This window comes from Mucor mucedo (genome assembly GCF_025094135.1).
Source record: "Mucor mucedo strain NRRL 3635 chromosome Unknown EV154scaffold_182, whole genome shotgun sequence".
Taxonomy (NCBI): Eukaryota; Fungi; Mucoromycota; class Mucoromycetes; order Mucorales; family Mucoraceae; genus Mucor; species Mucor mucedo.
In genome coordinates, this window is record NW_026252466.1 from 42,706 (window position 1) to 68,687 (window position 25,982).

At 36.0% G+C, this 25,982-nt stretch overlaps 9 protein-coding genes across 9 annotated transcripts; 4 read left to right on the plus strand and 5 right to left on the minus strand.

The window, feature by feature from the left end:
• Positions 1–258: 258 nt before the first annotated feature.
• EV154DRAFT_528529 (JAB1/Mov34/MPN/PAD-1 ubiquitin protease-domain-containing protein) lies at positions 259–1,626 on the minus strand. Its single transcript, XM_051603595.1, has 5 exons — positions 1,420–1,626; positions 1,302–1,353; positions 1,062–1,244; positions 609–1,001; positions 259–554 (listed from the first exon to the last, which is right to left on the minus strand). Exons 1-5 carry the CDS (start codon positions 1,554–1,556, stop codon positions 315–317), a joined length of 1,005 nt encoding a protein of 334 aa, XP_051451544.1. The 5' UTR covers positions 1,557–1,626; the 3' UTR covers positions 259–314.
• Positions 1,627–4,046: 2,420 nt separating this feature from the next.
• Positions 4,047–9,169, plus strand: EV154DRAFT_528530 (uncharacterized protein). The gene is made up of 13 exons (XM_051603596.1): positions 4,047–4,275; positions 4,335–4,403; positions 4,460–4,536; positions 4,587–4,976; positions 5,031–5,443; positions 5,499–6,316; positions 6,374–6,621; positions 6,678–6,899; positions 6,963–7,497; positions 7,562–7,756; positions 7,824–7,968; positions 8,030–8,677; positions 8,736–9,169. Exons 1-13 carry the CDS (start codon positions 4,101–4,103, stop codon positions 9,076–9,078), a joined length of 4,278 nt encoding a protein of 1,425 aa, XP_051451545.1. The 5' UTR covers positions 4,047–4,100; the 3' UTR covers positions 9,079–9,169.
• Positions 9,170–9,228: 59 nt separating this feature from the next.
• Positions 9,229–10,303, minus strand: EV154DRAFT_431080 (60Kd inner membrane protein-domain-containing protein; the record flags this gene model as incomplete). Its single annotated transcript, XM_051596579.1, has 2 exons — positions 9,229–9,489; positions 9,545–10,303. 2 exons carry the CDS (start codon positions 10,301–10,303, stop codon positions 9,229–9,231), a joined length of 1,020 nt encoding a protein of 339 aa, XP_051451546.1.
• A 475-nt stretch (positions 10,304–10,778) lies between these two features.
• On the plus strand, positions 10,779–11,895 carry EV154DRAFT_487381 (ATP11 protein-domain-containing protein; the record flags this gene model as incomplete). The annotated part of the gene is made up of 5 exons (XM_051598974.1): positions 10,779–10,890; positions 10,945–11,029; positions 11,084–11,258; positions 11,315–11,476; positions 11,533–11,895. The coding sequence occupies 5 exons, from the start codon at positions 10,779–10,781 to the stop codon at positions 11,893–11,895; spliced, it is 897 nt and encodes a 298-aa protein (XP_051451547.1).
• Positions 11,896–11,981: 86 nt separating this feature from the next.
• Positions 11,982–13,358, plus strand: EV154DRAFT_570291 (YL1 nuclear protein-domain-containing protein; the record flags this gene model as incomplete). The annotated part of the gene is made up of 5 exons (XM_051606191.1): positions 11,982–12,028; positions 12,095–12,183; positions 12,235–12,356; positions 12,406–12,597; positions 12,657–13,358. The coding sequence occupies 5 exons, from the start codon at positions 11,982–11,984 to the stop codon at positions 13,356–13,358; spliced, it is 1,152 nt and encodes a 383-aa protein (XP_051451548.1).
• A 466-nt stretch (positions 13,359–13,824) lies between these two features.
• EV154DRAFT_452670 (major facilitator superfamily domain-containing protein) lies at positions 13,825–15,788 on the plus strand. Its single transcript, XM_051597272.1, has 6 exons — positions 13,825–14,153; positions 14,206–14,472; positions 14,538–14,555; positions 14,625–14,763; positions 14,817–15,071; positions 15,135–15,788. The coding sequence occupies exons 1-6, from the start codon at positions 13,854–13,856 to the stop codon at positions 15,641–15,643; spliced, it is 1,488 nt and encodes a 495-aa protein (XP_051451549.1). The 5' UTR covers positions 13,825–13,853; the 3' UTR covers positions 15,644–15,788.
• Positions 15,789–16,225: 437 nt separating this feature from the next.
• Positions 16,226–18,013, minus strand: EV154DRAFT_556343 (uncharacterized protein; the record flags this gene model as incomplete). Its single annotated transcript, XM_051605342.1, has 4 exons — positions 16,226–16,689; positions 16,749–16,989; positions 17,215–17,377; positions 17,746–18,013. The coding sequence occupies 4 exons, from the start codon at positions 18,011–18,013 to the stop codon at positions 16,579–16,581; spliced, it is 783 nt and encodes a 260-aa protein (XP_051451550.1). The 3' UTR covers positions 16,226–16,578.
• A 1,132-nt stretch (positions 18,014–19,145) lies between these two features.
• Positions 19,146–19,754, minus strand: EV154DRAFT_540627 (RlpA-like double-psi beta-barrel-protein domain-containing protein-containing protein; the record flags this gene model as incomplete). Its single annotated transcript, XM_051604429.1, has 2 exons — positions 19,146–19,490; positions 19,686–19,754. The coding sequence occupies 2 exons, from the start codon at positions 19,752–19,754 to the stop codon at positions 19,146–19,148; spliced, it is 414 nt and encodes a 137-aa protein (XP_051451551.1).
• A 5,610-nt stretch (positions 19,755–25,364) lies between these two features.
• On the minus strand, positions 25,365–25,553 carry EV154DRAFT_431081 (uncharacterized protein; the record flags this gene model as incomplete). Its single annotated transcript, XM_051596580.1, has 1 exon — positions 25,365–25,553. The coding sequence occupies one exon, from the start codon at positions 25,551–25,553 to the stop codon at positions 25,365–25,367; it is 189 nt and encodes a 62-aa protein (XP_051451552.1).
• Between the last annotated feature and the right edge of the window lie 429 nt (positions 25,554–25,982).

Sequence of the window (25,982 nt, forward strand, 5' to 3'; positions counted from 1 at the left end):
TAACAAATAAATTATACCGGGTCTTAACTATTATGCGTAAAAATGAGCAAGCCTATCAAACAACCGAAATTAAGTACCAATATTAAGAAACACACCAGCTCCCTTCTTATTTCTCAGTCTTTGGTTTGTTTAGCTTAGAAAAAAAAATATGACGGGGGTTGTCTGATTTTCCTTAAACTTATTCAATCCCTTATTCTTCCTGATATGTCTATAAAGGTTTGCAGCCAATAAGTATAGCTTTTACATGATCATAGTATATATCTTCTTGACTTTTTTTAAAAAAAAAGTTTATTGCTACTTGTAAAACTATAGTTTTAAAGCGCTTCTTCCTCTCTTGGACCATTGAAAACTTGGTCTTTCAAGACCTGAGATAGTAATCCATGAACAGCTTCAACAGTAATTTTGGAGCTATCCTTTGTTACTTTGCTGAGTTGGCTCTCGTCGTTTTTCTTTCTATCACCATAATACCCTCCCATACGGCCTGTCATACTGTCGTTGGTTTTATTTAATTTTCGTGCGAGGTCAGCCATTTGTCTGGTTGCATACTCTCGGTTCTATTTAGATTGGTTAGTAGTGTCTTATATAACTGACCAAGACGGGCTACTCACAGTTAAAAGAGGTGATTGAGATAAAGTGTTTACCCAGTACTTATTCCATAAGACTTCTAAAAGCTGAGTATCCAAAGTAGATTTGAAATGAGAGACTTCGAGAGAGTAATATGATTTAGCATGAACACCAAAATCTTCGATTTTGTTGAGGGGTATAGTCTGATATTCAGATGGACCTTCATCTGGTGGTTTATAACCTGTGGGGAAAGTCCTAAAAGCACCAATTTCAACCTTTCCAGCAGACATTGTACGATTGGGGTCAATAACAACAGCCACAAATGGTTCCTGATACTGTTGATTTAACATTTGCGTGTTAACATCAATACCAGATAACCAGCAACCATAACCAGGATGTGAATGATACCATCCTAAAACATTCTCCAGTCTACCAACCTGATAAACCATACATCAATTTATAATCCGCATATTACCTTCAATATTGTTTGATGTTACCTCCTTTGACTTCTCAATGTAGGATACCATGTATTCATACGCTTCGTTTTGAGCATTTACTCTGGTCTCAGTTCCTTCAACGGGAAGAGCAAAACTATCCATAACATACATTGTATCCCCTTGAATTTTGCCTTGCATTAAACCCATGATTTCGATATTACCGCCAGAACGAGCGTGCATAACCTGATAAAAAAATAAATTTTCATTAATCAATAAACTAAATTTACAGCACATTATTACCATTTTGATAAGAGCAATAGCAGAAATCTTGACATGCTTAAAATAATGAGGGCTGAAAGGAGTTGTGAAATTTTTATTAGCGTTCGTGAAAAAAACACGTCAGAACGAAGATGCTTACTCGGCCTTCCAAGGTTTCAACGCTACATTTTCTTTATCCTGAGCTGCATCGTAAAAATATATCTGGTCTTGAGCGGGATCCACAGCACTTATGTTGTTCTCTATCTCCCAATTCTTTTGAGCAATTCCTGCGTCCATCTTTTTGGCAATTGAGAAACTGATTATCTTTAAGTTTGGCCGACAACAAAGAAAATTAAAAAAGGCTATTGTGACCGTTATTTCAATCAGCGTCTTGAACCACACAAGCTTTACTGTTACTCATCTTATAGCTTAGTATCATCTACTCTATTGTTTTTCCGTATTATATATCACCTTATTCTATTTCTGTATTAGATATTTTAATACAGTAGTTGACGACTGTCAGAACAACTAGATAAGATTGTTAAATATATATCAATAAACGGGATCGAATTCTTTCTTTCTTTCTTTCTTTCTTCCTGTTAAACTTTGCTAATTTTTACACACCTGTGATTTATCTTACTTGTTTGCAAATTTCAAAACTTACTAGAGCAACAACTAGACCTTTACGTCTGTATTATTTAACAATTAATATTACGGTCTCCTTCTTATCATCTTGAACATCTGTTTACATTTATTTATTCGCCATACAAGGTAAACATAAAGCGGGTCTCTTAGGGACATCCTGGTTGCGCGTAGTCGTAATGTTGGGATTATGATATTTTAATAGACACCAAGAGGTTAATATAACTTAATAACTTGAACTAGATACAAATTTATCACAACCAACATGGTTTAAACCAGTATATGTGTGTTATAGCTTACTTTCAGCTACTCGTTTGGACGTTACCTTAATATTTCTGCGTAAGATTAAGATCAAACGAGCTTAAAGACGAAGGAGTGATGGAAGAATTGTCAAACCAAGTACAAATTATTCAATATACATTTATTCGTAATTATCAAATTGTTTTTGATGATATATTCTTGTTTCCGAGTCTAAAGGATAGCCAAATCCCAAATCTGACGTTGTGACTACGTACACTTTGGCTGTCCCTAAGAAAAGCGAACATAAAGACAACCAGATTGATTTTACAAATACATATATAATGTACATCCAATTGGAGCCATTTTTTCCATATAGTTTTTTGAGAGGGGAAGCAGAAAAAGGGTTTTTTGGTGTTATTGAAAGCCCATTCTTGAAAGTTGATTCAAAAATTTGGGCCAAGGACAGCCAATTAATCCCGCAAAGCTCTATTGATACATATCTAACTCTAAATACCCTCAGACCCCATTGTCAATTTGTGTTATTTGCTACCAACAGGCAGTTTGCTTTTGAATATATTAAAGTATAAAACAGATCATGCCGTGCAACAATTGTTTCAAACTTCCTCAAAAATGGCAATGGCAGGGTCAAAGCAGAAAAATAAATCATTATTACCTTTTCGATCGCTTTTTGGGCAGATTAAAAGACAAATTGAAACTGTTGTCGATAAAGATAGTAGGATGACCCAAAATTTTTTGAAAAAATAAGAATGCCTTTACCAACCCGTATTCGATTATATCGTCCACAAATGTGAGCTTCGTGGTAATTCTTGGGTGGCTATCAATCACGCATTCATATGAATATTATATAGACGGATGCTAATAAGCAGAGATCATGGTGGGCTTTTTTAAACCCAAAGGTATTGTTGAAATAATCTTCTGTAATCCTCGACTTTTATCCACTGTGGCTAATTTATATAATAAATATGGTTAACTCCACTGAAGCCACTACTGAGGGAAAAGCATCAATCAAAGTTCAGTTAGAAGTTCACAAGCAAGAAATTCTTTCAATATACTGACAAGCGGCTACGTGATCGTGTCGTGTGTGTGGAGACTAAATAGGCTATTTTAGAGTGTTGGAATGGCGTCATTCTCAAACTTACTTTTACTGGCGTGTTTGTAGAGAACTAAACAAGGAATACTGATCTTTTAAACAAAATATACTACAGAAGGATCAAATTATGTAGATCTGAAATGTAGCAACGTATTTGAGAATGGTTTAAGACCAATACTGTGGATGATGACAACAATGATATGATGTTGCTGATTGGTAGGACGGCTACAAACATTCAATTAAACCACAAATATATCGACTTAGGGCTAATGCATTAGCGAAAAACGCTATCGAATTTGGCTTGGAAGAGCACGATTGTATATTAATTTTGATACAAATGGGTCCGGAAAATCGTAAAATAGCTGCTGAAAGTTTGTCCGCCAAAATTGTTAAATTGATAATTGCCATTTATAAATTTGGGCGAAGCAAACAAATGACAAAGTAACCCTACATGCAACCAATTATAAAACGTACAAAGGAAATATTGACAATCCAATTAAAATATGGCGGGAATACAACGAAAGGGCAATCTGGGTGAGTGTGAAAAAAATACATCATCAGCTTATTCCCTGATTTTAAAATCCGGCCATCCCCAACCTGAATTTACACAGTTAAAGAAAGAAAGTAAACCTGGAGAATCGAATGATATAATAAATACAGATGAATTACTTACACCAAATAAAAGGAAGGGGGCTTTTTCATATTGAGTAACAATATTATGCGCAGGCGCAGCGGGAAAAGAAGGGGATGGGGTTTAAATAAATACTATGTGCAATGCCCGGAGTAAACACCTCTCTTTTCCCCTCTTCGTTTTCTTTTTACTTTCTTTTATTTTTTTTGCAGAATAAATGCAGGCACCAACGGACAACCCACAGTCAACCCTCTTGACTTTGCACGATGCTATCACAGACTCACCTGTTTACAGGTCCTCTACTTTACATTTTGACGAACAGTTGGATTTATTAGAAAAATGGTTAGAGTCCTTGTCAAAGTATATGAAACAGTACGTCGACAAGTTAAATAGTAAGTAGTTGGCTCCATATTTATTGTGTTTTGTCATTACTAATCTCTTGTCATGTTAGAGTTTAATCTTGAAACCAACATTCTGTGCAAAAAAGTTATTCCTGTCGGTATTGACGATTCTATGATAGGTATTTATCAAAACAAAGACCGTAAAAGGAAGGCGATACTAATTTTTATGTTTAAGATCCAAATTTTACAGGAGCTGTTATTAAAAGCTTTTCTGATGCTTTACAGACTAGCTTAGCGTTCAAGACAAAATTGGTAAAAAGCAAAACCCGTACTATGCATATTGAGGCTAAGACTCTTTTTAGGTATCCGATCTTGAGGACAACTTTCTTCAGCCTTTACAAACGTTTGTAAAGACCCATTTGAAAGAATTTAAAGATTTTAGAAAGCAACATGAAAAGATACTGGAAAAATATGACGTACAACTTGTAAAATATACTTCACAGAGTAAATCAAAAGAAGCCTCGGCTGTAAGAGAAGAGGCGTTTAGATTATACGAGACAAGAAAAGCTTATGTTCGCATGTCCGGTCAGCACGTTGTACGTATCTTACACTTCCGTTCTTTATTAGAGCACTTCTTGGTTGAGAGGTTTTCCTTTGCTACTACTTCTCATCTCAAAGATTTTGAAGGAGGTTCTGACTCTTGGTCAAAGTTACAATCAAGCCTGACTGCTTGGAAACAATGGTTACTAGATGTATGACGGTTGTTGAATTTATATTTATTTTTGGACGCTAACTTATTTTGATAGGATAAAGACACTTGTAACTACCAATTACATCAGTTACAAGCTTCTCGCATATCACTGGAAAACAAAACATTGACAATTGCTCGACCCGCTCGTGACTTGGAAAAATATTCGCCGGCAAGTGCTTCTCAAACTGGATTAAATAATAGACACTCCTTGGATTACACTACTTCAGTTTTAAAGAACGGAAACCACCAAAGTCATAAATGGGGATATCTGTTTATACGAGGCGCAAGAAACTATTGGACTAGACGCTGGTTCTTCTTATATGATGGCTCATTCGGATCCTGTAATGTATCTACAAGACAAAAGGGTAATATTACAATGAATGATAGAGTTTCTGTATTATTGTGTGATATTAAGCCCTTGGCGGATATTGATCGTCGATTCTGTTTTGAGGTCATGTGTGCTCACCAGTAAGTTATGCTTAACCACGTGCTCTGAAAATTAATACTAATCGCAAAGAATCAGGCCTTCATTTGTTCTCCAGGCAGAGACAGAGAACGAAATGCGTGAATGGATGTCATCGTTTGAAAAAGCAAAGAGATTAATGCTTCAAACAGAGCAATTAGATTTTAAGAGTGGGACAGCTATGAGTACTGTTTCCGTTGTGGACACCGACTCTTCGTCACCAACACTCTTGGATAATGTTAGTAAATCAAAGCCTACGACCATGGTGGATGAGTTGCCTGTCATTTCAATTAACAATGCCTTGCCAAAGCCCAGTGAGGAAGAACTGAAAAGACCATCCATTGTTATGCTTTCGACTTCTCACAAGAGCGATTTGCAGTCATTTACTGAGCCAACTTCATTAACCCCTCTTCTTGTATGGGAGGCGTCACGTGCTTCCATGGGTGCTTCGAGTAATAATACAGCCCCATCTGTCCCTACTTCCCCTGTTTCACAATCTTTCTCTGCTGCTGCTGTTTCTTTGGATGCCACTTTAAATAACTATAGCGAAAAAGATGATTCGTCTACATTGAATGGATCTACAACTACTGCGACTACGACAAACAGTTCGTGGGGTATACCTTGGGCTTTAGTACCCAGTATGTTTCAAGGGAGCACGGATGATATAGCAAATGATTTAGCGCCTACACCGGGAGGATCACCTAACGTACCAGCTGTAACCGATGCTGATGGCCATCAAGTTATTTGGCCAACAAGAGTTGATGACTCAAACGTACCCAGGGTGGACTTAACTGGTTATACTCCTTGGTTAGATATTAGAAATAGAGAATTAAGACATTTATTTGGAGGTGTTGGCTCAAACGAAGTCGTTCTCAGTGGTAAGATACATTATACGTCATTTGACACGTACATTTATTTATTATGATTTTGAACAGCTTTTATTGGCCTGCTTAAAAAGAAGCCCTTGGACGAACGAGGTGATCTCAAAGATCCTGAAATGCCTGCATCACCAACAGTAGCGAATACTCCTATAGACAATCTGGAACAAGAATTCAATTCTCAATTGCCAAGCGCTGTAGAAGGACCATCGTCAACCTACGGATATTCTTACACTGGTCGTGGTTTTATTACACAGGAGACATTCTGGTTCTATAGTTGTGTACTGATGACATGCGTTAATACGGTAAGACATCAATTGAGATCTTTAGCTGACAAGAAAAAAAGCTAATAATTTGATAGGTTGCTATTCGTTTACGCGATATTAAAAAAATTCGTTTAATTCGCGATCCCTCGATTACAAACATTGGTACAAACTCTAATTTGGCCTTAGCTATTGATCTTGGTGGTAGCTCTGGTACTAATGATGAACAAAGTCCTTTGATTTTCACTACATTAATGGATGATATCGAAGTTGTTGCTGAAAAGCTTAAGTTCGCTGTTTCTAATGCAAAGAACCCTGAGGTGATTTATAAAGCCGATTTTTTTTTTCTTATAGATCGTTTAAACTAACCTACTTTTATATAGCCCGAATCGATCCAAATTACTTATGATGTGTTAAATAGTTTATCAGCTGCTGTAAACAAAAACAAGAATGCAAGTAATCAAAAAACTGTGATAAAAACATCTGCGCCTGTTCGATCTGCATCTGATATTACCAGTAATGGGTCGTCTAATGCTTTGCATTCGTCGTCTTCTGCTAGTTCTCTGTTGGAGCCTGCTCCTATAAAATCCACTGATCCGAAGAAGAAATCAAAAACACCCCGTAAGTATTCTGCTCCCGTTCAACCGAAATCTGGCGCTTTAGCTGCGGCTATGATGGCTGCTTCAGTTGCTGGTGGAAGTGGATTTTTAGATGCGAGAAAGGGAATTCAAGAAGAATCGAGAAACATCTTGCGTAATAAGAGATCCAAGGCCACCTTGGTTCCTCATGATGATGGTGATGTTCCCGTTCCTATGCCAAATTCTACACTTTCTTCAATGAATTCGTCGACTGTTAACATCCCTTCGAAGTTGGCGGATATTGTTACACTTGAAACAGCCACACCGAAAGTAGACGATCGTAAGTTTGCATAAACAAGCTTTTTTTTTTTTTTTTGTAACGTTTATTCATGAATCATATATAGCCCATGCGCCACCAGAGGATTTTAAACTACCAACGGGGCCTGTAAACTGTGGTTGTGACAACCACTTAGATAAATTGGAAGCAGAAATCGAAGTACCTATTTCCGCAAGACATTTGTACTATTTATTGTTTTCAGAGGACAACCCTAATTATCTCGATATCTGGGAAAAAAAGACAGTAGAAAATAAGTGTAGAGGTATGAACATTTGAGTCCTTTACAACAAACAATTGAGCTTACAACTATTTTGTTTTTTTATTAACAGAATTGACAATGACATCCTGGGAAACAGTAGATGGAAAGAGAGAACGTACATTAAAGTACATCATACCTGTTAACAATGCGATGGTGAAGCTAAAAGAAGCAGAAGTTGTTGAAAAACAAATCGTAGAGAAAAAAGAAGATTACCTGTAAGTTGGATATATGCTTTGTCAGAAAAAAAAACAAAGAGAGTCTAACATTTAGTTTTAGACGCTATATTGTTTTGACCTCGACAAAAACGGCTCAACTTCCATATGCTGATGCATTTGTACCTTATGTTAAGTATTGTATCACTTGGGTGAGCAAAAGCCAAAGTAAGCTTAGCTGTTATACAGGTGTCAAATTCTTGAAGAATATTCTTGTCAAGGGTATTGTTAACAAAGCAGCTATGAAGGGCATGTCAGAAAACATCGCGATTTTCGTCCCTATTGTTAAGGGGGAGGCTAATAAGCATACGCACAAAAAAAGACGCGGTAGTAAGGAAAAGGTTGATCAAGTCTCTACATTAAAACGTGGGGGAACAATCAGACGTCCTTCGTCTAAAGCCCTTGATGAGGGTGATAATGGTGCTCAGACTGACTCATCATCCGGTTGGTACAGTCACGTAGAGACAGTGATGGATCTGGTTCATGATTTCTCTGATGCTTTACCGATTGCGGCTAAAATCGGCGGTGCTGTCATTTTGGTGCTATGGATTATGTATAGTTGGTTACGTGCTGGTTCACGTCACGTAGTACACGATAAAGTAGCTGTCAAACAAAACTATGCTGAAGTAAGTTCGCGTGCTGTTTATTTACGTGACATCAACGAAGGCTTGTTAAATGCTGAAGCAAAACCAGCATATGGACATTCTGAAAGGTAAAAAAAAAAATGGTTGATAATTGCGTCTTTGCCAACTTTTTTTTTTTTCGATTAGTTTCCGCTTATTTTTAGAATCAAAGGTCGCCAACCGTACCCTTCGTTCAAACCATCAGTGGTATAGCGCACAGCATCATCAATTCGCTGTAGAGCTTTTATTTAGTCGAGAAAGATTAGCTATGCTTCGCCATGACACTTTGATCTTATTCCAGCTCGTCAATGAAGTAGATGCTCAATTATTGGAAAACGAATATACCAACTGGTTAATGGATACAAGACTTCAATGTAAATCACCAGAGGTCGACTATGACGGGCTTCATTGTGACGACGTTAAGCGTCAATTACGGGCCTTTCCTATTGACTCCTATCAAACAGTGTCATCATCAAAAAAACGTAACTAAATAAAAATGTGATTTAACCTTGCAAAAAAGCATCAGGTTATACCAATAAATTAATAACCAGAGTTCCTCCGTTGCAGTAAATGAACATACCACATGGTTTCTTATTAATATTTATACATTTTTATTCGAATTTACTAAATCTATCTATATCTAAAATCTGCGCTTAGCAGCTCTTCTTGCAACAGCAGCAGCCTGTTGTCTTTCACGGATGGCACGTTCTTTATCTAACTTATCATGATGCTTTTGTTGATCCTTAAAATTCTCCATGAAACCCTTGGTATTTTTTTGGAGTTCTTCAGGCTTCTTTACGAGCTTGGGGATATTTAAGACGCTACGGACAGCAGGGTTTTTTAATGCAAGAATTTGACCGATAGAGAAGAAATTAGATGTGACCCAGTAAACAAATACACCCTAATAATAAAATATGTTTAGCTGATAGTATATCAAACATAAAAATAACACTTACACTAGGCATCCAAGCAGTAAAAGGAACCATAACAAGAGTAAGAGCACGGAAGACATTCTTCATACCTTTACTTTGAGGATTAGCAGCACCAGCTTCGGTACCAGCTTCTAAAACAAGCATAACACCAGCAGCACTGACGACTGGAAGAATATAATAGGGATCCTTTTCGGCCAAGTTAGTGAACCACAAAATACCCTCATCGGTTAATCCAGGTACAGGCAACTCAGCCATACCACGAATGGCCATGAAGAAAGAAATCATGACAGGCATTTGAATAAGAGGGAGACCCATAGATTTCATAGGATGACAGTCATTCTTTTTAAAAAGTGTTTGGATCTCTTGTGTATACTTTCCGGTAGCTAATGAATCGCCTTGAGCTTGAGCTGACTTTAAGTTCTCCATGATACGGTTGACATCTGGGTTGATATTCATCAATTTAGCATTATTTCTTTGGATCTTGATCATTAAAGGTAAAAGAGCAACACGAACAGCAACAGTAGCCAAGGCAATAGTTCCCCACCATGGTAATCCACTAGCAACATGAATATATTCAAACATAGCCTCTAAACCACCAACAGGTGTCATATTACATAAGCCAAGGGCTTTAAAATCACCGATTTGAGCTGCTGCCTGAACAAGTGCCTCTGGTGAAGTGGTTTGAGCTGCTTGTTGAACAATTTCGTTAGCTGTATCCATGACTTTGGGTGTTTCAGTGACAGTTTCTTCGGTACTCAAATGGCGAACGCCGATATGGCCCATAAGAGTGGCATTTCCCAACATGCGAGCGCCTTGCGATTTGCCAGCTCTTTGAGCAATGACACTTAAAGGTTGAATTCTAGCACGGGTCATCAAGCCAGTTGATAACTAATAATTTAAACTTAATTATATTGGTACTGTCAGAAAGGGTGTTGTTCCTTACCATACGACTGGGTTGTGCTTGGTTTCCAATACGAGTCAACGTACTAAATAAACAATTAGCTACTCATATTAATTATTTCTAAATTTTACAAGTCAAGCTAATACTTCTTTGAAACTAATCTTGTGAACATGCTGTTTATATGTGTTAACCTTCAAAAGCTTGACAAAAAGAGAATACTAGGGTCGAAATGTAAAAATAAAATAAAAAACCCCAAAGCAAGTCACATGCGATTGGCTCCAAATGTAGAAACTGCCCTGTATTTATATATTTTGACATAACAATTTATTTTTTCTTCCTTTTTTTCTTCACCTAAATATGTTTTCTACTATTTCTCGTCAAATCGCAAGAAACTTGCACTCTTATCAAAAGAGTATTATCTCTAAGCCATTTTCACAATATGAAAAACCTATTGTCACTTTAAAGTTTGGTAAGTCTTTTTTGACTATCTGGACCTAGGGTAAACCTATTAATGGAAATATAGGACAAAATAGATTTTATACTGCTCAAGTAAAGACTGCCGATTTCGAAGCTAAATATGCTGATAAAATTAAGGAGATCGCCAAAAGGTTTGTGAAAATAATAGCCTTTGCAGAAAGTAAACTAATGTGAACTATGAACAGAGAAGGTATCACAGTTGATCAATTAAAGCAAAAGATTAAGGAAGAAGCAGAAAAGAAATTAAAGGCTGCTAGACCTAAAAAGGTTGAGCCCAAGATCGTTGCAAACACCACCAAAAAGGCATCAGCTTCAACTATTGCAGCAAAAGCCCAATTGCCTTATGACTCTTCTGCTCCCGTATGTAGACGAGACATATTTCGCATATGCGTGTATTAATCAGTCGTTTCCTATAGACTTTAGATAAACTTGTAAAGCTCGAGTTACTCGAGAATGAAACACCAGAAAAGATTGCTCAAATTTGGAATGCAGGTCATGCAAATAAGGATTGTATCACAGCTGCTATTCCTAGTGACATTTACGAAAAACTCTATAAGCGTAGTCAGGAGTATCCTATTGTAAGCACAACAGCAACAACAAAATATTAAGCAGTAATGTAACAGTTTTCTCATAGTTTGTCGTCCCCATGCCTCGTGAAGAAGGCGTCGAATTCTTTTTCCTTCAATTCAGCTTCCACCAGTGTAATTTCACCTCGCTTTTGGAATATAAGACAAAGGGTTCTGAAGCCAGACCTTTCCTTACATTAACCCATTTCCCCGAGCTTCAAAAATCAAAGGGTATTGTCTTGATGAAGGGTGATATTAACGATGATCCTCGCATGTTAACTACCGCCAACGCACAATTCTTGACTTTTGCTCTTCAACAGTTCTATGTCACTGGTGGTGAAGAGAAGTTGAAGCTTGTGGAGAAATTCCACAAGTCTCCTGCCGATTTTGATTTCCAACAACTCATTGAAGCTGTTGAGAAAGTTGTTTAAATAAAAAACTTTAGTGACTGTCTTCTTGTTAAAGTATAAAAAGGATTGGCGTTTTATTTTGTCAGATTTTAGAGATTTCCTTAACAATGTCGTTTGTTCAACAAAGAGAGAGACGTCCCAATGCTGGAAGTCGGTAATGTTGTAATGAGGGATTATTAAAATGCAACCTTTTTCGAACTGTTTTTTCTCGGTTGTGTAGTATGCGTGCACTTCTCGATCAAGAAGTTGATATGGAAGAATTGTTTGAATATAATGAAAGCGACGATGACGATGAATTTTCAACAAAAGGTAAAAAACCTATAGACATTCTTTCGACTGGAGCATTAAATTTTAAGATAGTGATTGAGGAGGAGGAGGACAAAGTGGATTCGGATTTTGATCTTGACTCTTCCGAAGGAGAACAGGAATACATCAATGAAGGCGAAGCCTTGGACAAGCAAATCGCTAAGGCTGAGAAAAAGGTACGCTAATCGATGCTTATGATTATACAGCACTGACCCCTCTAACTAGGCTCGCAGGACTGCATATAATCCACCTTCAGCTACGACTATTAAAAAACCGATAGAAAGAAAAACAAAAAAAACCAGTATGATGGATTTGGGTTTTGATATGGAACGTAATACCCGACATTCTTCCAGAAAAAACACGATGCTGAACAGAATGCTTGTGGAGGACCAAATCAGAGAGCAGAATAAGAGAAAGGTATTTCGTAAATGAATATAAAAAAGGAGGGATTGGAGAACTTATGAAGTTAAGTTTAGGCATTGCATCATAAAAAAGATAAGCCAATTATCAATAAATTGACACAAGAAGAACTACTAGCAGAAGCAGCCATTACGGAGGAGAGAAATAAGCATTCGCTATTAGAATGGCAACAAAAAGAAGCCGAACGTAAGGAAAATGCGAAAAAGAAGGATAAACAGTTTATCACTGGGTCCTTTGTGCGATACTATTCATTTGCAGACGGAATCTCCCAAGACCGACCTAAAATGCGAAAGTTAGTACTACTGACATCTGATCAAGAGGGTAATACAGAATCCGAATGTATTACGGATAAAGCTGCTGTTGATTGGCAGATTAATAAGGATATAAATGATAGCGATTTGATGGGAAGAAACCTTATTACATTTGTGGAGAATGGCACAACTCCGAAAGAGAACCAGATCTTTGAAAAACCTGGGGAAACGGAGAAAGATTTAGATCATGTAGATTTGATAAGCCAATTATCAGGTTGGTTGGAAAAGACGCCCAAACCAAATAAACCTATACTATGTCCAATTACTGGTGAAATTGCAAAATACCGTGATCCAAGTACTGGTGTACCATTTTCTAATATACAAGCATACCTTGTATTAAAGTCATGCTTAAACCATGAATTAAACTGGTCTTCATCTTCTGGATTATATCTGGGTAATTTACCCAGTGCCAATGGTGTACCAAAAGGGTGGGGTTCAACCAATTAAAAAGGAACCTTAAAAATACAATGGGAATATGTCTGATTGTTATTATACCCTATTTGTTTAGCTTTTCTCTTTTAATGCACCTCTATGAATATAAATAAAGCATTACGTAAACCTACATTAATCATCCATTAGCGTATCTATCAAAGACAATTTTAGAGTTAGAGATTACATATCTTTGTGATCCATGCCTGCCAAATAGAATATGAATCAACACAAAAATTAGTTGTATACAACTCAATATCCCTCTTCTATTGGATAGTATCAAGTTAGTCACTGGACAACGAATTATTCTCCGGTATTTTCGGTTACACTGAATTGCTATTGAAAGCTAAAAAGTGTGGAGATTGACTCACATGATCTGCGATTAGTGGAAAAAGGATACGCATATTAGCTGCAACAGCAAAACGCATATATAAGGGCATCCCAATTAAACCTTTTATTTTTTTCCGTACTCCTTTTTCTTTTCTTTTTCTTCTTAATTTTGAGTTTTATCATATGACGGAAGTTAAGCAGGAGACAAAGCATTTTGAAAAGCAAGATATTTCCGAAATTGATGATGTCGAACACTCTATTGAAAGTGAAATATCAGGTTTCATAGCGCCTACAGCTGCTGAAGAAAAGGCTGTTATGTGGAAATTGGATCGTCGTATCATCCCTTTCCTTGGTCTTTTGTATCTTTGTTCTTTCTTGGATCGTGTTAATATCGGCAATGCTAAGTTGGCTGGTATAACCAAAGATCTTAGTATCAGTTCTGGTGACTATAATATTGCTTTGTCTCTTTTCTTTGTTGGATATGTAAGTTTCAAGATAGATAAATTGATAACATGCTGACACATTGATTTACTAGGTCCTTTTCGAAGTTCCATCCAACATGATCTTAAAGTTTATTGGCCCTAGTAAATGGATTCCAATTGTTATGATTGCATGGGGAACTGTTATGGCTGCCATGGCCGCATGTACCAACACTGCTGGGCTTTTAGCAGCACGATTTTTCTTGGGGCTTACCGAAGCCGGTTTATTCCCAGGTGTCATTTTCTATCTCACATTGTGGTATAAAAGAGGCGAACAAGCAACTCGTGTAGCCTTTTTTTTCTCATGTTCAACCTTGGCTGGTGTAAGTTAATTTGAACTCACGTTACAATTATGTCCAAATTCACTAAATTTATTTCTCTACAATAGGCCTTTGGTGGTGTTTTGGTATGATGACAAAATATTTTCACTGTGCACAAATTAATAACTCTAAACTCTTAAATTTTTTTTTCACAGGCTTACGGTATCATGCAAATGGAAGGTGTTCGAGGTCTTCATGGTTGGCAATGGATTTTTATTCTTGAATCTATTCCTACTCTTTTTTTTGCCTTTGTTTCTTACTTTTACCTTCCAGATTTTCCTGAAAACTCTAAGTGTAAGTTACGAAAAACTGAAGATTTTAGTCATAATAATAATTTTTCTTCTTAGTTATTAATGATCGCGAGCGTGATATTGTCATCCATCGTCTCAGAGAAGATGCAGGCCCATCCGTTGAGACTCACTTTTCTTGGAAGCAGTTTCGTGCAGCCTTCACTGATTACAGAGTTTACGTTCATGCCTTGATTTATATCTGTGGTGCCACTCCCCTTTATAGTTTAAGTTTATTCTTACCCAGCATTATTTCAGAAATGGGTTTCACCAGTCTTACTGCGCAAGTCATGTCAGCTCCCCCTTATGCTATTGGTAACTATTGGCAAACAAAATTACTATACATGTCAGCTAACAAATATACTTATCATTTTATAGCTTGTGTATTTACTATCGTTGTTGCCATGCATGCAGATAAAAAGAGAGAACGTGGTTTGCATGTTGCATTACCTGCTCTCCTTGGTGCTATCGGTTATGCCCTTCTTGTTGGACTCAAGGACGCCGGACCTGCCGGTAGATATGTCGCTGCGTGTATCACTGTTACTGGTGTATTCGGACATATTCCTGCAATGTTATCATGGTTCACAAGTAACATTGGTGGTCATACAAAGCGTGGTGCTGCTGTGGCATTTATTATTTCTATTGGTAACATTGGTGGTATTATTGGTGGTCAAATGTACAGAGCTGAAGATGCACCAAAATATGTTATCGGTAATGCTGCGGCTTTAGGTCTTATGGTTGCTGTCTTTCTCATCTCTCTTGGTTTGAAATACGATTTGGATAGAGAAAACGCTAGACGCGACAATCTTACCGAGGAAGAATTTAACCAAGAAGCAGAAGGCGATGACCTCTGCGATAAACATCCTGCTTTCAGATACTTGTCTTAAGTCTACGGTTGTAACTAATTATTACCCTACCCCCTATACATATTTTCCATCATTATTTTCTCTTATCCAACACCCCCCTTGTAAAAATATACAAGTGATGTATTTTAATAAAAAACCTAGAATATATATATATATGATTTAATAAGTTTAAGACATGTTTCTATCTGTTTGCTGAGAAACTCTCTATTTCCCTTTAGCTGATCAAAATGGGTCTTTAACTATTATTAGCTATCCAAAGCCAATGTCAGAAGTTAATCTTTTCCCACCAGCTGAACATATTCTCTTCTTGGAATTACGGAATCAGCCTAATTAAGTTGAACGTATCATGAGAACATTATTCTGTTTGATAGTAGCAGATCGTCAAGTTTGAACATGTATATACGAACTGTCACACCGTAAATAGTGCTTCTGTTGTTGTTTTCCAAGTTTAGAATTGTGGTTCACGTAAGACAATCAGCTGATTACCACAATGAGGATAGTTGTAATTTATAAAAATTCAGCCAATGAGTGACGTATTACTCCTTTATTTTTTATGATGAGTCATTTTTCTCGCTTCGTTTGTTTATTATTCAGTTCCTTTTGCTCTTGCCATAAACAATATCACAAAGGTCTAATAAGATCATTGGATATAAGCATGTGTATGTGTATTTATTACATTCTAAAAACGTTGTTCCACAACGAGTATATAAACGCCTCAAATTATTTTACAAAGATGACGTGCCTTATATTATAGTTTGTTCAGAATGAGTGTAGTAGTTTCAAATAATAATGACGATGAAATAAACCCGCTAGTTGTTTACTTTATCGGACAAAATGTAAGAAAATGAATTTTCGGACAAACATTGCTCTTTTTTTTTTACTTGTAATGATCTCAATCCTTACTCAAAAGGAAACCATGTTTAATACGGCGATACTATAATGATAACATATTAGGCTTATTGTTTAGTCTTTTTGGGTTCAAAAGCCTCTGGTCTTCCTTCGCCTGACCAAATCGCCTTTGATATTATCATCATATTTCCGGCAGCATTCACGTCGCTTTGCCACACCTCTTGACATTTTGGCAGCAAAGAACTCCAATGCCCTTGAAGCCGAGAATTTCAATCACCTTCAAGGTATCAAAATAACATTGACTGCATACTTTGGATGTTTTATATTCGTCAATCGTGATAGCGATCAATTCACATGCAGCTTCGCGTTTTTTTAATGATCTCCACATAACCCCAGTCACGCCACACTCAAGACGCTTCAGCTTAACCAGGTCTTTTCCAAACATTCCTGTCCCAAAGACTACCAGCGGAACCTTAGACTTATCTTCTTTATACGGAAGTGGTTTCCACTTATTTGGCCTTTACGAACAAAAGGATTAACCGTAACAAAAAAAAATATTGGTTACTTACTTACTATCCGTCGCATTTTTCTTATCAACCTTAAAATCTTTCTTCGCTTTTTTATTTTCTTCCTGTCTCTTTTACATTTGTTATGCTTTGAAGTACCGTGTACCAAAATGTTCACCATCGCTTCAGCAGCTCACTGTCTTCCTTGATATAGAAAAAATCTGTCTTTTTTTATACCAAATCCATGGAAATTTAAAAGGACATTCAGGTGACTGAAAATGCGTTGGATATAATCTGTATGTATTAACATGTGCAGTTTTTGTTGTAGGCGTCTCAGTCTCAATCGCCTCTGCCCCATTCTCTTGCTTTCTCCGCAATAGCCTTTTTTTGGTATAAAGGACTACCCGTTAAGTGGTAATACTACTTAATAGTACAACGAAGCATAGTATGTTTTTCCCGATCTAAACCCTCCACGGCCTTGAACACGGCCTTTCTACCTGGATCCAAAAAAACTGGTCGAAATACATTCTTCATTGCTTCAAAATTAAAATCCGTGAGTTAAAGCTGTAGTTTACCAAGTTACTGTTCCTCCCTTCCTTTCTTCTTCTGTAGAACACGCAATCCACATCGAAGCCATTCGACCTTATTAATAGTCCAAATAGAACAGTACCATCCCTATTTGGAAGGAGATCATTACTAGTTTGTGTATGTAAAAAAGAAAAGAAGTTAGGAACAAGTTATTAACTCACTTAATCGTGAGGCACATACCTTGAAATCGAAGTTTATCAAAGTTAAGCACTCGACAAAATACATCAAGTAACTCTTTGTACCTATTAGGTTCGATATTGATAAGAATGAACATATAGCACTTATTTTTAAAGAAATGGATTTGAAGTGCATAAAAGGGTTGGGAACAAAATAAATCTACGTGGTACGAGACGGCATTTTTCATTTGAAGGTTTTTCTTCTGAAGGGGTTTCTTCTGAAGGGGTTTCTTCTGAAGGGGTTTCTTCTGAAATTTCACTTGCACTTTCATAGGATGACAGGATAAAAGCTAAAAATGGGATGAAGCTTTCTGAAGATTTTGATAGGGTGACCAAAGTAACTTTTGTGGGTAGCTGCTTCTTTAGAGACAGGCATACTTCTTGAATTTTCACCTTTTGGCCCTTCACTCAGTGCGAGTCGCACAAAAAGTGCTAAAACCAAAAAGGAATATGTCAGCTCGTTCCCTTTTTGGAAGATTTGAGAAAAAAAAAGCCAAGATTTTCAACTGGTTGTGTACGTCTTGTAGGCTGAGCAGCAGATATATATAGTAATACAGAATCTAATGAATGTCACAATTGCATCCTGTCATAATTTTAGGGCTCTTAACTAAAAATAAAAAAAACAAGGGAACTGTGTTAAAGATTTATGCAAACGCCGCGTTTGAACAATAACTACATCCATTACTCCGGTATATAAGGAGTAAGACATTAGAAGCAACATTTTTTAATACCTCCCCCACCACCATCACTCATATTCGTTGTAATTAATACATGCTGTGACGAACTTACAAAGAATTGATAAATAAATTAAAAATTGATGGGGTGCATGTCTACGATATAAAAATACATATGTGATACGAATAAACGAGTCTTGGTAACACCAGCAGAAGTTAATAACAAATATCAGTTAGAGCGAGCCTTGGCTCACTTTTTTTGCTTGAATTAATTTGAATAAACCATTTGCACACCTCGTCAATACAAATGCAAGTTTGTAAACTCTGAAAAAAAAATAGTAAACATATTAAGAAAAATTTACTCCTTTATTTAGTTATGAAAGTCAATTATATTAAGTGCATGTATGTTTGTACCAAAATAACTTATTCTTTCCATATTAGACTAAATAGCGCTTTCATGCTAGTGGTTCAAATGTATTAACGAACAAATAATTACTACTAAAAAATAGTACATTATTAGAAGTCGCAGACCCCTAATAATAACTCTATTATTTTTTATTGTTTGGTTTTTAAAATATGATAGATACATCTTTTGTTGAAAAAAAAAGATAAAATGGTTTGTGGGAAGAGGGGCTAATGAGTAATAAACAGGACAAAGAAAAGAGGATGATAGATATATATAGACAGGATACAAATTTAAAAGGATTGGGTGTTGTGGTTTGGTAATAATTTAGAGTTCATACCAGGAGATTTTGCCTACACCGATATTCATGTTACCAATAACTTGCTTGAAGAGAATAGGAGTAAGATCAAGATCACCATGCTTACATTCGGGACAAGCATCGTTCACAGTAGCAGTAACGCTACCCTTAGGACCAGTAATCTTGATCTTCTTACCACACCATGAAGACTTTCCGTTCATATTTCCGTATTGAGGGGCATTTAAAGCGACAATAGGAGAATCATTATCTTCTTCAGGTCCACATGCGCCTTGAGAACCACCCTCGGTGGCGGGTAAAAACCAGGTGGCAGTTCCTGTGAATGTACCACTTGATGAGCCAGTGCTGGTGGCAGCCTTCTTGGTAGTAGTAGTGGTCTTTTTGGTGGTGGTCTTTTTGGTGGTGGTCTTCTTAGTAGTGGTCTTCTTAGTGGTGGTCTTCTTAGTGGTGGTCTTCTTGCTTTTCTTGCTCTTCTTGTGCTTCTTGCGCTTTTCTAATGTGATGTTGGAAACAGTTTTTTCAATAGGTGATGCTAATGCGTTGCTGTCAACAGGTGCTGCTACGGATAAAGCGCTGAGTGCGAGGACAACAGCGGTGAATAAAGAAAGAGTGCGTGACATTTTTAAAGAAAAGTGTAGATATAAACGGCCAGCGTTAGAATAGGAGTGAAAAAAAAAGGAAGTTGATAATTTTTATGAATTGGAAAGCTATGGAAAATGTCGCTTTATTTATACAATTCAGAATTTTTCCTAAAATATTGAGGACTCCCGCCGCCCTCCGGTCATATTGCACAAAAGAGTAACTGTACACGAAGCTCATTAGAACGGAGAATAGACTTGATTGCCTATCCAATGATCCGATATAACACGCAATGTTCAGGCACCCAGACTTTAAAATTACAAGATCATTAAGGTCATTTCCTTTTATATATTTAAAGTGCGCCATATTGAATTGTAAGCTTTGACCACATCTGCTTTTTTTCTTAGTTCTTTCTTTTATGTTTGTATGTAGTGTCAATAAATATGCGTACTTCATATACCCCTTTGTGTACAGGGAAATAAATGACACGCTTAATAATCGGTGACATTTACGCTTACTTTTTGTGATGGGGTAGGGACCGTATTTTAAACAAAATCTCCGCTAAATTTCAAGCTGTCTCGAAACAAAATCAATTGTCCCCGATTTAGCCTAAAAACGATATAGAACGACGTGGAAAATGACAATAATTTGCATAAAGGTGGAATACACACGATACGATCAATATTGAATAATTTGCGTTACCTTCCTAATCAGGCTCTCCGTTTCTTTTCTTGGATGCTTTTCGGACAGAATTAGATGTATTAATTGGCTATGATGAGCGTAGTTCATCGTACAAACCATCACTTGATGTTATAAATTGAAAAAAAGTAAATTGGTCTCCGAATCAAATCAAAATAGGCTTAATAATTTTTTTAGAATCAACAATCTAGACAATAGGTACTGTCAAAAGTATGCCTTCTTTTTTTAATATTTTTACATGCAGAAGACAGAAACCCCTTGATTTTTATATTTCCTGTCTAAATACCAGCAGTTTGAATGGCTCTATCAGATGTAACCCTTAAATTTGGAGGCAGCCTTTGACAGCATGCATAAGGGTAAAAGAAAAAGAAAAGAAGCCTTACTTTTGAACATACAAACATCGTTGCAGAAATTATGTGTACATCCTCGTGTTGTACAATTCTTTCCGAAATCTAGATGGGAACACATTCGCTTTCAGCGCACGGCTGTAAAAGTTCTCAAAATGTGTTTGTGGTGGCAGGTCGGTCATCACAAAAAAAAATTAAATTGAGGAACTTGCTTGCAAACTTTAATTGAACGTATTACTGTCGGTTTTAATAAAACAAATAGCCCAGGTAGTTGATCGGGTCGCGGAACATGCCCCCTTTTTTTTTAGGCCAGTACCGGATTTCTTTATTGTTTATAAATTCATTTAATAGTACATGCTGTCATCACAGAAATTACTAATTTGCTTTAGCGCAGGGGCTTTTGCCATAAGCGCCTTGTGTCAGGGCTGTCTTGTAAAAACATGTCAAGCTAGCTTGTTCGAATGCTACAGCTAAAATGATGTTTATTTCTCTCGAAAAAATAAAGTTTATAGATCACATTTTCAGCAGGCGAAGCAAAAGTATTAATTTTGTTTTTTTTTTTGGGTAAATAACTCAGAGTGACGGAAACATCATCTCAAACTTGAACACCCGCATTTCCTCTCTTTGCCAAACGGTGCTCGCATCAACCCCTTACAGATAGCCAAACTTGACATAATGCCGACGTGTGTAACTTTATACTGGGTAACTTTGGAACTGTATGTGGTAATCATAATCTTTTCTTTTTCGTGATACAGCACCGCCAGTAAAAAATGCTGGTACTCGAAACTTATCACGGCAGACTACAAAAATGAAATATCACAACAATTAGTAACACAAACCATGCAACTCGGTCTAAATTTTGGTATGCCTTTTTAGATCCGAAGATAAATCCGGTGGGATTTCTTGTGCTCCATAAAGACAGGCGCTGTATTTCTGCGTTTCAAAAATTGGATCGTTTCTTCAGGTCGTTTTGCACTTGCAGCTTTCTACAACTATTGTTACGTAGAGTAAATCTGCTTTACTAACAATTGAAGATCTAAGTAATCTATACAAAATTTGAAACATAGGTATCCTAATAAGATATACCCGTCAAAGCAGTGTACCTCTACAAAAATACTATTGTAATCCTCTTTCAGTGGCCCGTGTTACAACCTAATCAAAGATATTGTATAAGTGTAATCACTTCACTTGATTATAGCCGAAAACAATTAAACTCTTACCACATTGAATTACTTGAAAAACTTGAGTATGCTGTCGCATAGCAGGAAGCCCAGCATCTGACAGACGAGGAAATTCTATCTAACACCTTTTTGTTTTTACTGTATTTATAATTATTAATAAACGACCTTTATATCATGATAATTGCAGTATACTTATTAAGAAAAGCATAATATCCCGGTGTATCTACTAGCAAATCAACCTTTTAAAACGTATGTCTAACACTAAATATACAGGATGTTTAACCAATATATATATATTACCCAACGAATACTACTGTTAAATACCATAAACATTAGATTATGACAAAGACTGAAGCTTCAAGTTGCACAACTATGAGCCTTACGATAAAAGCTTTTAGTTTCTTCAATTGTTAACGTAGTTGGTCACTGAGAAATGCGAAATTCGAAATATAAAATAACGAATTAAGAATAAAAATAAACTAAAGTCATTATTATACAATAAATTGGGTTGTTTATATACATATTCAGGGCTGGCTGAATGTCAATCATTAAAGTGAAACCTGTCAAATATACAATATGCGTGTTGTCAGTTGAAAATCAAGCACTGCATGGTACCTTCAAGAATCTTGTCATTGACGAGCGATCATATCATTGGATTGTATTATCTGGAATAAATGTATGGCTTATGTTTTCTATATATTGATGAGCAATCAATGTGTAGTAATAGAGTGTAATAGTATGTTTTTGATTTAAAGAGTAATGCAATAATGATTTATAAAAAAGTTATCAAAAAAGAAAGAATTGATGATAGAGATATATCTATATATAAGCTCGATCACAACAGTCATTTGATGCTCTTTGAGTTCATATTTAGTTTTACGTCGGCGATATATAGTTATTAATTTCAAATTGTTCGCTTTCGTAATCTCTGTCAATTCAGGTGATATATACAGAGAGAATCATGGGTGATTTGTTATTTCTTTGAATCCATGAAATTAACCAATTAAAAGCGTAGGTGCTCTATACACCGAATAGTCCAAATAATCTTCACTATTTGGGTTTGATGAATTGGTTTTTGGAATAACGTGTTGTTTTACTAGTTTTTTAATGAATGAATGATAAGGTTTAATACTGGACATACTATTCATCATAGTTTATGGGTCTGTACTAAAATAAGAGTAAGCTTATGCCTATTGATTCCTAAAATTCTGTTAATATCTCTGGATTAGTGCCTGTAAAATATACATTATTCAGATCGTATCATTTAGCTCTTTATTTTTATTTTGTGCTACTGAGCTATTTTATTATTAAAAAAACACAAAAAAACCTTTCGTTAGTTAAAGTATGATAGCTTCCTATTCCTATACAAAGTGAATAGTCAGTTTTCTAAAGGTAACATTTGTCCTAAAATCACGTTCTCAATTGTAAATTTCAGTAGAAGAACTAATTAGAAAAGGTTTCTTAACTATCTATCTTTACATTGTTCTGTAAAATTACCTCTTAAAACTGGGTCTTAGTTTCTTCTGCAGCAAAATCGAGCTAAAACATAAATTGTTACTATTCTTTTAAAAAAATTCATCGTGTTGAACTAGCCTATCAAATACCGCAAGTTGCAATTCTACATCCTACTTTAACAGCTGCGTTTAACAATTATAATATGGTAAATATATCAACAGACTAAGCACATAGCAAAATATACATTTATCTATCCTTCAAAAAAAAACTCTAATTGACTTTTAAAGATTTTATGAACTTGAGTTTAGTGAATCATACATTACTAACTTGACCACAAATTAAAAAAAATGAACATTATCAATAAAAATAGATTTGTGGCTGGAGACTTAAAATGAGAATGTGTTTTAAGGCGTTCTGGATAGCCAACACCATCAATATCTTCCACCTTGGGTATAGGATGTCATTTAGCTAGCAACGCATTTACTGTTTAACGACACGGAGGTGTCTGAAAATTGAAATTTTTTGTGGTCTATTGTCTAATTGGTCTAAGTACTTTTTGGTTCTAGATTTCATTTTGTCTGAAAATTTTCTATTTATACTATCGTTTGTCGTCTACCCAATTTAAAGGGCTAATATAAATAAATCACGTCATTGGTAAATATTTCAGCGGATTTTTTTTTAGGGCCTAAGCTTCGTACAACCGCATTTACCAATCAAAAGGTTAGGTCTAGAACACATTTAAATATGTTGCTACTATATATCGTGCCAACATACACTCTTGCTTCATGATAGATAACAATTGCTAAAAAAAATACAAGACTGACAGTGCTTCAATCCAGCTAAATGTGGTACCAAAACAAAATTAATTTAATTTAATTTAATTTGGGCTGCCCCAGTTACTTTGTAGGCATACCTGCTTGTGCTTGAATGAGTTTTAAAAACCGTAATTCCTGCAATTATAATGCTAGAATACGCTTTTTTATAAATACTACCATTTTAATTTCAGATAGTGTAAATATTTTTCTGAATGAATCAAAATCAATTCATAGACGTTTGGCGTACCTTTTTTGGAAAAAGTAAAACGGAAATCAGATCAATGTCAGTTTTTTGTTTACTTATTTTTTATGGAGTCATAGAAAAAAGAATTGAGAAGACTTCTTACCTGTAAAATGTTTTTGCCATAGACTCACAGGAGTAATCAGAGGCAACCACATTCTTGGTGGCGCTTTGTCTTTTAAAGACAGTAGGGCGATCTTTACAAGTCCCAATGGACTGGGCAGTGGTAAACATTTTCTTGGAGGCCAAGACATGTCGATTTCAGAAAATATTGCTAAGTTTTGCACTTCAATACTTAATATACTCCTCTGTCACTTTACTTTGGATTCTCTGGTCTATTGCTAAAGCACGAATTGCAATTCTAAAAGGAAGGTTTTTTGGTCAGTATAATTTTATAGAGGTACCCATTGCTATACTTATCTTTGACGTTTTGAACTCGTTTATGTTTAAAACTAACAATTCACCAATCTTTTCTCGTGACTTCAGTTTCTTGTAAAACTTGTCAGCTATACCAGTATGTAAATCTCTATATTTCACTTGGCGTGGATTTTCCAACCTATCCCCGAAGACGATCTACGGCATCTTGTGAGTATCACCTTCTTGAAACATTACCTTATGACTCCTTCTTCCGTAAGGATTTCTTTTAGCATGATATGCAATATGACAATTGTATTCACAGGTTTTTATACCTTGCTATTATCCTGAGCTTTTCTCTTGTCATGCGATTCTTTAGCTATACAATTAGAGGGCCTATAAATCCATGCACTGCATCTTTGACTTCTTGACTTAATGAGGTAAGAATACTTTTAGCTACCATTCCAACAGGATAAAATGATAGCACTTAATTTAAATAATATGTCCATACACGAGGCGTTTGATAACAGAAATTTTATGATCTTCTTCTGTGAGTATCTTAACATCTTGTAAATTTACACTCTAGTTTACAACTTACTAAAAAATTGAAAACTATGATTTCAAAGCTTCCAATGTAATAACTGTTGTAACAAGTAGCCGTAGTTTCGCACGCACTTGAGAGGACTTGACCATAGTTAGTTAAGCCTTCTTTTTCTACAGTCAACCTTTGAAAGCCGTTAAGTTCCATCCACAAGCCATTAAAATGTTGAACGTGTGTATGCTTGTTTTAGAATTTTTGCACCGGCAGTTTTTTACAAAGTATTGTGCATAATGAGTACCAGAAATTTTGTTTTATTTCATGCCTATACAGTCCACCATTACCTATTTTTCCAATAGACTTTGTACTTGCATTATTATCAGTTTTTTTCTGTGACTTTGTGTACTTTCCTAACTCTTTGGAATGTACGAATTTTCCAACAGCTGGATAGATAAGGTAAAGGCCAAATGAGAAGTTGAAAGTAAACCATAACACACATATATTGTTTTACCGTATGCTGGTTGTAATATATTGTATCTAGGTAAAGACGATAAGTTATACTGACCTCTTAGTGTCTATTAAAGTATCATAACTCAACATTAAGACTACGCGCATCCTGGCTGTCCCTTTGAGTACAAT